The 9812-nt window shown below is 34.1% G+C and overlaps 1 protein-coding gene and 1 pseudogene across 1 annotated transcript; both read left to right on the plus strand.

Moving 5' to 3' along the window:
* Positions 1-2368: 2368 nt before the first annotated feature.
* On the plus strand, positions 2369-4429 carry LOC140037733 (trans-resveratrol di-O-methyltransferase-like). The gene is made up of 2 exons (XM_072082735.1): positions 2369-3206; positions 3560-4429. The coding sequence occupies exons 1-2, from the start codon at positions 2424-2426 to the stop codon at positions 3872-3874; spliced, it is 1098 nt and encodes a 365-aa protein (XP_071938836.1). The 5' UTR covers positions 2369-2423; the 3' UTR covers positions 3875-4429.
* Positions 4430-5112: 683 nt separating this feature from the next.
* On the plus strand, positions 5113-6352 carry LOC140037980 (trans-resveratrol di-O-methyltransferase-like; annotated as a pseudogene).
* Positions 6353-9812: the final 3460 nt, after the last annotated feature.

Here is a 9812-nt window from a genome sequence, read left to right on the forward strand (position 1 = left end):
ATGCATTGGACACGTGTTGGATTCAAGGTAAAACGTGGTAAAAAAATCTAAATTGCAACCAAATTTTATCGATTTAATTTTGTGAGGGACATAAATTTAGTATTTCAAAAGCGACGGGTGGAAAATTTTATTTGATGAGATGTGAGGGACATTTTGAACAATTTTCTCTTAGAAAATCTTTTGAAATATTTGTTGTATGTAATTTTTGAATCATCTTTTTATTTAACATACATCGCATCATAAAAGTTGTTATAGTAAAGAAAATTCCCAAAAAATGCAATCCCTCTAATCTACAAAACTATTGATTTGAAAAATTATACAAGTGTTCCGATTTGTATGGATTGGTGATTCTCAATTATGTGATAAAGATTGAATAGAAATCATGAAGACCCACCAGACCTTTGATTGGTATTTGGTTCTTGACTAAAAGAAGAAAAACAAAGAAAACTTTTGGAGACTTGCCTGCTGAGGACTGATTGGTGAATATGACTTGTGAGTAGTCTAGAATGTGTGCTAGTGGTGGACCTTTGGAGTTTGGATTCTATTCTTGTTTGGTATAGTAGGCTTTTACTCCTCGTTAACGTTGTTACTGCCTTCCACAAGCCAACCCCATTATCTACTATTCTACTGGTAGTGCTTTATTTGTCTCTTGTTCTGGTTTGGTTTATTTGACGGTCTGGCAATGGTGGTGCTGATTGTGGTCGTGCTGCTGGTTGAGTGGTACTATTCTCTTCTTCAAGTGAGTTGCTACAGATATCAAGTTAAATTTGGATCAGTAACAAGTTAAATTTGCTTGCTTAAGTCAATGTTAAATTAAAGTAGCATCACATTGATTTACTTGCGTAATTTGATGAATTATGACTAACTGAGAGGAACTGGATATTAGGCCATTATTGCATTAAGCTTTGTTTATGCTACTTTTAATTCTTAATCTCTAATAAGATGTTGAAACAATCAATCTTTGGACAAGTTGCCTAGCCAATTTGGAAGAGTTGCAACTCATTGAAATGTAGTTGAGGTAGGTTGCAGATGGTTGTGACAAAGGTTAATTGAAATTTGTCAAATTTAATGCGTTTTTAGTTGATCTCATTGTGTTATTTGTTTTTCATTTTTTTTACATATATATTTTTCTCAATAAGCTCATCTTGATAGGGCGTTGTTTGTTGACTTTGTTAAGTTTATTCACAGAAATTATTGCTACGTGATTTATTTTAGCCTCGTGACCTGCGTTATAAATTCCAATTTCTTCTACGCTTGCAATCGAAACCATTCTAGAGTGATAAAAAAAAATTTTAAAAAAATGCTAATGAAACCATATATTCAACTTCATAAACTCTCTTTTCCTCACATGTGTAATTTATCTTCGTAGGCAGATATTAACATGGCCTGCCAATTCACTCCTATCCCAATCAAGAAAACAGCAGCCTTTTTTTTTTTTAGTCTATTGTCTTAAGTGGATTTTATCCATTCAGATTTCTTCATAAAAGCAAATTAGCTTCCTGATAATGAAATGAAAAGGGTTATCTGCACACACCAATATCAAGACATATGCAAGTAATGTTGGAAACAAAACCAAAAGTGACAAAATATAATTAAAGATCTTTTTTTACACCAAAGAAATGTGTATATTTTTAATTCTGTGGCGTGATTCCTTTTTAAAATGTTTGAAGCCCAATGTTCCTATAATAGAGGAAGCCTAGGAAAGCATTTGACAGTATTGCCAAGCAGTTGTAGGTTTTGTAGGCCAAAATGGTGCAATGTAAGTCGAAATGACAGACTATTTGCACCACAACAAATTTAGCAGCCCATTCTGGCGTTCAAAATAATATGATCGGCCAAAGTTTAAATTCTTCAAATATCCAAATCCAAATTTTTTACAACTTTATATTTTTTTCTTGCGAGGATTTTGGTTAGTCTAACACTTGTATAAACTTTCCTTTCTCCATTCATACAATTAGGACGAAATCTATCCAAAATTACGTGTGTCAGGAAAAGACTGTTGAATTGTGGTGGACTCTAGTATCAAATTAATGGATTAAATCTTCTAATAATTGAGGCAAATAAATAGTTTTATTCCATTGAAGGTGTATATAATGACAATACTCATAAAATTAACTTATACTAGACGCCTAATAATTGAGTCTAGATCTTGAGAATATATGTTCTAATTTTATTAGAGTTTCACTCGACATATCTGCTCAAAGATTCACTTAATAATTGAGTTCATTTATTGCCTTTGGATCCTTGTTTCTGAGTTGATTTCATTGTTTATTCATTTTTCTAACCGGTTGTTGTCATATTATTAGAAGAAACTATTGCAACGTTATTCCTGTGAATCCCATACCCGGCCTATAAAATGCGAGTTCTACTTGTAATTCCCAACCAAAAAGCGAAAAAAAAATCCTAGAATTTCAAACAAAAAAATGGATTTGGCTAGAAATATTGTTGATCATACTGGTGAGCTTTTTCAAGCACAAGCTCACATATGGAACCATATATTCAACTTCATAAATTCTATGTCCGTCAAATGTGCAATTCAATTAGGCATTCCAGACGTTATTCACAAACATGGCCAGCCGATGACCCTTGATCAATTGATTGATGCTCTTCCCATCAAGAATGCAAAAGCCCCTTTCGTTTATCGTCTCATGCAGATTTTGATCCACTCAGGCTTCTTCATTGAAGCAAAGATTCCTGGAAATGAGAATGATAATCAAAAGGGTTATCTGCTTACTTCTGCTTCTGAACTCCTTTTAAAGAGTAACCCTTTTAGCATGACGCCGTTTTTACTAGCCATTCTCGATCCCACCTTGACTGATCCATGGCACCATCTCAGCCAGTGGTTTCAGAATAGTGATGAAACCCCGTTTTATACTTGCCATGGCAGCTCACTTTATGATCTTGCAAGCCATGAGCCGCGGCTTAATCAATTCTTTAACGAAGCAGTGGCTAGTGATACCCGGCTGGTTAGTAGCGTGGTGACCAAAGATTGTAAGCATGTTTTTGAGGGTTTGAATTCATTGGTAGATGTTGGAGGTGGAACTGGAACCTTTGCTAAGGCAATTGCTGATGCTTTCCCTCGCCTGAAATGCACTGTGCTTGATCTTCCTCATGTTGTTGATGGCTTGGAGAGTAGTGAGAACTTGGCCTATGTTGGAGGTAACATGTTTGAAGCCATTCCTCCTGCAGATGCTGTTTTAATGAAGGTATGAAATCGATGTTGCACGTTTTCTAGTTGACAAATTTTTTTTATAGTAGTGTTATTTAGATTTTTATCCTTATTGCCTGAGATCATAAGATTAAAATTCACCAATTATAAGAAGTGTCAATTTCAAAAGTAAGATTGAGTAGTAGAAATTGAGGTTATGCTTAATCCAAGAACTGCATCATGAAGAGGGGAAAAAAAAGAACAAAGTTTTAAACGTCAAATTGATTGCGTGTGTTTGGTACTATAAGAGAATAGTTTTGTTTTTGCTTTTTGACGCAAAAAGCTTTAAATGGGTTGTAATGTTTCTAACAAAAATTTTCTTTCATTGTGATATAATTTGCAATCAAGCAGTGGATATTGATTGATTGGAGCGATGATGAGTGTGTACAAATACTAAAAAAATGTAAAGAAGCAATTCCTAGCAAGGAAAAAGGAGGCAAAGTGATAATTGTTGAAATGTTCTGCAAAAGCCAGCAGAAAGGGGATGATGATCATGAGGCGATTGAGACCCAACTGTTCTTTGATATGGCAGCGATGGTTCTAGTCAAAGGAAGGCAAAGAAATGAGAAAGATTGGGCGAAACTTTTCACGGAGGCAGGCTTCAGTGACTATAAGATAACTGCAGTATTGGGCTTGAGATCTATCATTGAGGTTTATCATAATTAATTAATATGCTTTTTGAAAATGTTGTTTGTGCTAAAGAGTGATGAATCTTTAGTCAGGATGTTCAGAATAAGTTTTATGGCTTTGGAGTGTTTGTTTTACTCATTTATTGGCAATAGACAAATTGCCAAAGTCCAGTCTTGAAGCTGAACGTGGGCGGCTGATCAACTTGGTTCGTGCTTGTATCTTGAACCAGATTTACTCGCGAAGTTCACCAGATTTTCTGGCAATTGGGCATTGAATGAGAAGAGAAAAATTACAGCCGCTTGTAGGATCCTTACTAGTATAAATAAATGCCATTTCCTCAGTTGAAGGGCACCAAAGCTCAAGTGAAAGATAGGAAATGAACGAGTTCAATTGTTGAGTGAGTGTTTGAGCAGATATCTCAAGAGTGAGGCACTGATATATTAGAGCAACTATTCTCAAGAGTGAGGCTCAATTATTAGTGTCCAATATAAATATATTTTGTGTGTTGTTATTAAATATATTTTGAGTGTAATAAAATTGTTCGTTTGCCTCCTTTATATAAAGGATTTAATCCATTGATTTGGTATTAAACCCCACCACAATCCAACACTGGAATGTGTCCAAATCCCAGCCTGGAATACACAGCAAGCACATTATGTATAAATGGTGTGGAGTTGAGGTAGCTAACGACAATAACTGTTTCCAACATTGTTGAAGTTGAAGTAGATGCATCGCTTCCACTTTAAATTCAGCCATTACAGCTGAATGTAAGTTGAAGGAAGAACGGATAAACAAAATGTAAGTTTAAAAGATTTTCAGTTCTTAACTTGCCTAAGTTGTACAACACTTTCTAAACAAAATGTAACTCAATGTAAATTACTTATTCAATTTTGAAACAATGGCATTGTATCTAATTAATATTCGTGTAGATCCATATATGTTTGTAATTTCAAAGTTATGTGACTTGCTTTTGGCTGCACATTATCAAAATTTGCCTTGTTGAGAAAATCTTTCCCATACATCATTTGGGACGGTGGCACCTGACAACCGTCCCAACCCATTCTCCACAAATACACCTTTCTGGATCTTGCAAATATATTAGTCAACAAAAAGAGTACGCATTATTTACTAAATTGAATTGTTATAGCCACTCATGGCCCCAGTTACTAATCATCATGCCTATCCATTCGTATGGACCTTATACGCTCTTTAACTATAAGATTGGATGCCTACCTGTTATACCCAAAGAGGAAAACAAAATCGACAGCGAAAAGATGGACTTGGGTAGAAATGGTGATGCTAATAAGCTACTTCAAGCTCAAGCTCACATATGGAATCACATATTCAACTTCATAAACTCCATTTCCCTCAAATGTGCAATTCAACTCGGCATACCAGACATTAATCACAAGCATGTTAAGCCAATGAGTCTCGATGAACTCACCGATGCTCTTCCAATTGGCAATGCAAAAGCCCCCTTTGTCTATCGTCTGATGAGGATTCTAATCCACTCAGGCTTCTTCATCGAGGCAAAAGTTAGCCAGCACGATGAAGAGGAAGGTTATATGCTCACTACTTCTTCTAAACTTTTATTAAAAGATGAGCCTTTTAGCGTGACACCATGCTTGATCCTACCTTGATGGATCCATGGTACCACCTTAGCCAGTGGTTGCAAAACAACAGTGATGTGAATCCCTTCAAGACTTGTCACGGCAAGGTAGTGTGGGAGCTTGCAGGCCAGGATCTGAGGCTTAATAATTTTTTTAATGAAGGAATGGCTAGCGATTCTAGGCTAGTTGGCAGTATTCTGATCAGGGATTGCAAGGATGTTCTTTCAATGTTGAATTCTTTGGTGGATGTTGCAGGTGGAACTGGAACTTTGGCTACGGAAATTGCTGATGCTTTTCCTGACTTGAAATGTATTGTTCTCGATCTTCGTCATGTGGTTGACGGCTTGGTAGCGAATAACAAGAGTTTAGCCTTTGTTGGAGGAAGTATGTTTGTAGCTATTCCTCCTGCAGATGATGTTACAATGAAGGTAAGATCACCTTTCCAAGAAGATGCAACAGATCCATATTCACCTTTTTGTTGTTAAAAGGCAGCTTAGTATTGATTCTAAACACATCTATATATGCTGCTGATTCATTACAACCATGTCTTTTTGATGTGGTATTCTTGACTAATTTGAATTCTTTGTGATATGAATGTTAATTTAAACAGTGGATATTGCACGATTGGAATGATGAGGAATGTGTACAAATGCTTAGGAAATGCAAAGAAGCAATTCCTAGCAAGGAAAATGGAGGGAAGGTGATAATCATAGACATGGTACTGAATGACCAGCAAAAGGGAGCTGATGATCATGAGGCAATTGAAAGTCAACTTTTCTTTGATATGCTGATGATGGTGCTTGTCACGGGGAAACAAAGAAATGAGAGAGAGTGGGCAAAACTCTTTTCTGAGGCAGGATTCAATGACTATAAGATAACTCTAGTACTAGGCAGGATTCATTGAGGTTTATTATTAGGAGTAGCGGATAATTTTTTTGGACTATTTTTGTTAGACATATGTAAGAAGTCAACATGTTTATCTTTTCTTCTTTTACGATTGTAATCTTTTGTGGCATTTTCTTTTCATTTTCAATAAATCAATATTTTTTTGGGAGGTGAAAATAGCCATGCGAGAATTTTCTGCAGAGCTATTCTGTCGGGCAGACCTGTAAGTCACTTTCCAAGCACAATCTTGAGTATTTATTTCTTTTCAAGGCCCGTCGCAGGGAGAGAATTTGAGGAATCATTCGCTAACCCCAAGAGACAGACTACAGGGCAGATAACTTAGCCCAAAAACGAGACCCAACATGTAGCTCATTGTGCGTAGGGATGCAATTGAGCTTTATCAAGTCGAACACTCTAGTATTTAAATTTATTTAATTATTTTAATGATTTCAAATTTTTGTTTAAGTTTGATTTGTTTATTTGTCCTATCGAACTTGAACGAGTTTAACAGGTTGTCAATGCCTGTACAATAATAAAAATAAACCTAATTGCCAATTAAAGTAATCAAAACCCGATTCCAATTACTGGAGCAGGGACTCTAGGTGTACAATGGGTTACTTGATTCACCCTGCTCCCGAAGAGTTTGCTTAACCGATATACCCGATGGAATGACTTTTACACAAATAATTATTAATTTGTAAACAGGGCAAGTAGGGTCATATCCTCAGGGACTGGGGATATTTGTCTCTTTTGAAATCCAAAGTAACACGAGGGGGTGTTTTTGTATAAAAGATGACAATTAAAACAATTCAACTAAAAATGAAATAGCCAACTAAAAATTAAATGACTATTCACTAAAATCAAAGTAATAATAATTAAAGGTCTAGCCAAGAAATAACTTCAGCAATGGTTCACCTAATTGATCATCGATGCACTACCAGGGTTATTTTAGATTAGCCCGCGTATTCTCCAAAATTTTTTAAAAATATTTTCCAAAATTTCAAGTTAATGGCCGAAATGTTCAATTTTGTGAAATTGTGAGTTGATTAATGAGTGGATTAAATGAGTGGATTAATGCATTAATTTTGTGAAATTGTGAAGGATATCGATGTATGAAATTCATGCACGAGTTGAAAGAAGTGTAAGGATTGTCCAGAGGATAAAGTACATAAGAAATTAGGAGCAAAAATGAAGGAAAAACGAAAGAAACGAAAAAATTGGAAATTTAATGGAACCGATCCGAGCTCGGATCCGTGAGAGCAAAGAGAGATCCGATCCCTCTTCTGTACTTCTGGAGGAGTGTATCCGAGGTCAGAAGATCCGACCTCGGATCCATCATGGGAAGTCCTCGGATCCTAAAGATCCGAGCTCGGATCTATATTCAACCCTCGGATCCGAGACTCGGATCTGTCTCTCTCTTCAGCAAGTGGCACAGCCGTTTTCCTTTACTTTTCTCACAACTTTTCCAGCTATTTTGAGGGACAGAAATCGGTGGCACATGCTTCTGCAACAAAAGAGAAGACCAAATGAATTGTAGACAAACGAAAATATCATATCTTTGATTCTGCTACTGACTACATTAGAGATAGCACTCAGGGTTTGAGGCTTTTAGGATTCAGGATTTTAGGGTTTCAGAGATCAAGAATTAGTGTTTTAGGAGAATAGCACTTTCGAGTTTATGGTTGTAGGATTTTAGTTTGACTATAGTGTGCCTTGATTAGGACTTTCGATTTTTAATTAAAATAGTAATCCTATCGTGCCGCAAAAATATTTTTTAATGGATTTTAATAAACCCAACAACCTTGATTTAATGTTTTAGGGTTTACAAGGATTTGGTTTCTAAGATTTATGATTTAGTGTTTTACGGCTTTAGCACTTAGGGTTTTAGGATTTTTGCATGACAATAACTTTGTCTTGATTATCACTTTATATTTTTAATCAAAATAGTAATCCTGCCAATAATTGTAAAAGGTAAAACACGCAAGATTTAATCGCTAGATCTTTGATTTAATTTTTTTTCTTTTCCCTTTCAACTACCAAACAAATAACACGTACTTCATAAAAATAACTTAAATAATTTTTTAAAATAACATTGCGTTATGAAATTTCTAAAATTACAGTTGAAATTGTAACAGATATTAATGACTATTAACTATTAGATTCTTATAACTAATATTCATCGGTGTCAACAAATAAATACGATTCATTAATAACAAAGGAAAATTAGAATTTGATTAAAAAAATTTATTTGATAAAAAAAGGAAAAAAAGTTAGTATTTTATTCATAAAAAATAGTCAACACCTTACATGTTAACAATTTCATTCTATTTTTACATTGATCTATGAAATAGAAAGAACCATGCATGTGTACTTTTTCCACCATTTAAATGTATTATAATAAAATAACGTATTTCCAACCGTACAATTACCAATTTTTTTTATTATAAAAGAAATATGCATGTATAGTAAATTATATTAAAAAGATTATTGTGAATATGATTTTTTTTAGAGCACATATTTGATGACTTTAGGCACGTGCAAGTTTTAAAATAAAAAAAATTTATTCCTCTGCTAATTACAGATTTTTAAATAAAATTTCTCTAACATTTCTCCGAAATATAAGATTTTAGTAGATATTTTAAAATAAGATTTTACTACCGACAGCATTTTAGTAAAGGCAACTTCTACAAAACAAACAGCATTTACATTTAATTTTATATTTTTTATGGAGCTCGTAAATTTCATTTAAAATTTTTTTTCTAGCAAGTTTGAATTTAATTTTCTGAAAGTCATACTTATAAATGCGAAATCTAACCAAAAAGTTAAATACAATTTTTGGAGGTCAAATTTATCAAATGCGAGCTATTTGAAAATTTTTTAAAAAAACATTTAGGAGCTCGCATTTAGCTCTTACTATTTTCTGGAAAAAATTCTCTAGCTCCCAAAAAAAAAGCAAAAAAATTTAAATTAGAGCTCGCATTTGCGGAATGCGAGCTCTATTCTAACCTCGCATTCGTGAAATGCGAGCTCAGTACTGCTCGCATTTCACGAATACGAAAACCCCCAGACGGAATCCCTTGCCAAAATCACCCATTTTGTAGAATTTTTTTAAAATTCATCACAAAATTGGAAATTTCTCCAATTTTCAAAGTCCGATCACCTTTGCATGAGCTCACTGTCCATATTTACATTTTTTACTTTAATTTCCATTTATTTTTAGTTTTTTATTGATTAGTTGTTTTTTCTTTTATTTTTCATATTCTGTTTTGGGTTTTTCTCCTTTTTTTATTTTGGTATATTGTGTTATGTCACTTGATGATGATGATGATTCAGTAAAGTTCAAATTTTTCTATTTGAATTGGATATATATTTTTTAATTTTCTAATGACGATTATACATATTGTCAATCTTTGGTGTTATTCATTTGGATACCTCAATTTTTGATAGATAAATTCAAAAGAATTAATTTTTTTGTTATA

This window comes from Coffea arabica, chromosome 3c (genome assembly GCF_036785885.1).
Source record: "Coffea arabica cultivar ET-39 chromosome 3c, Coffea Arabica ET-39 HiFi, whole genome shotgun sequence".
NCBI classification, from domain to species: Eukaryota; Viridiplantae; Streptophyta; class Magnoliopsida; order Gentianales; family Rubiaceae; genus Coffea; species Coffea arabica.

Coding starts and splice junctions, on each gene's coding strand:
- LOC140037733 (XM_072082735.1), top strand. CDS start 2,424: ATGGATTTGGCTAGAAATATTGTTGATCATACTGGTGAGCTTTTTCAA. Junction 3,207..3,559: donor CAGATGCTGTTTTAATGAAG/GTATGAAATCGA, acceptor GCAATCAAGCAG/TGGATATTGATTGATTGGAG.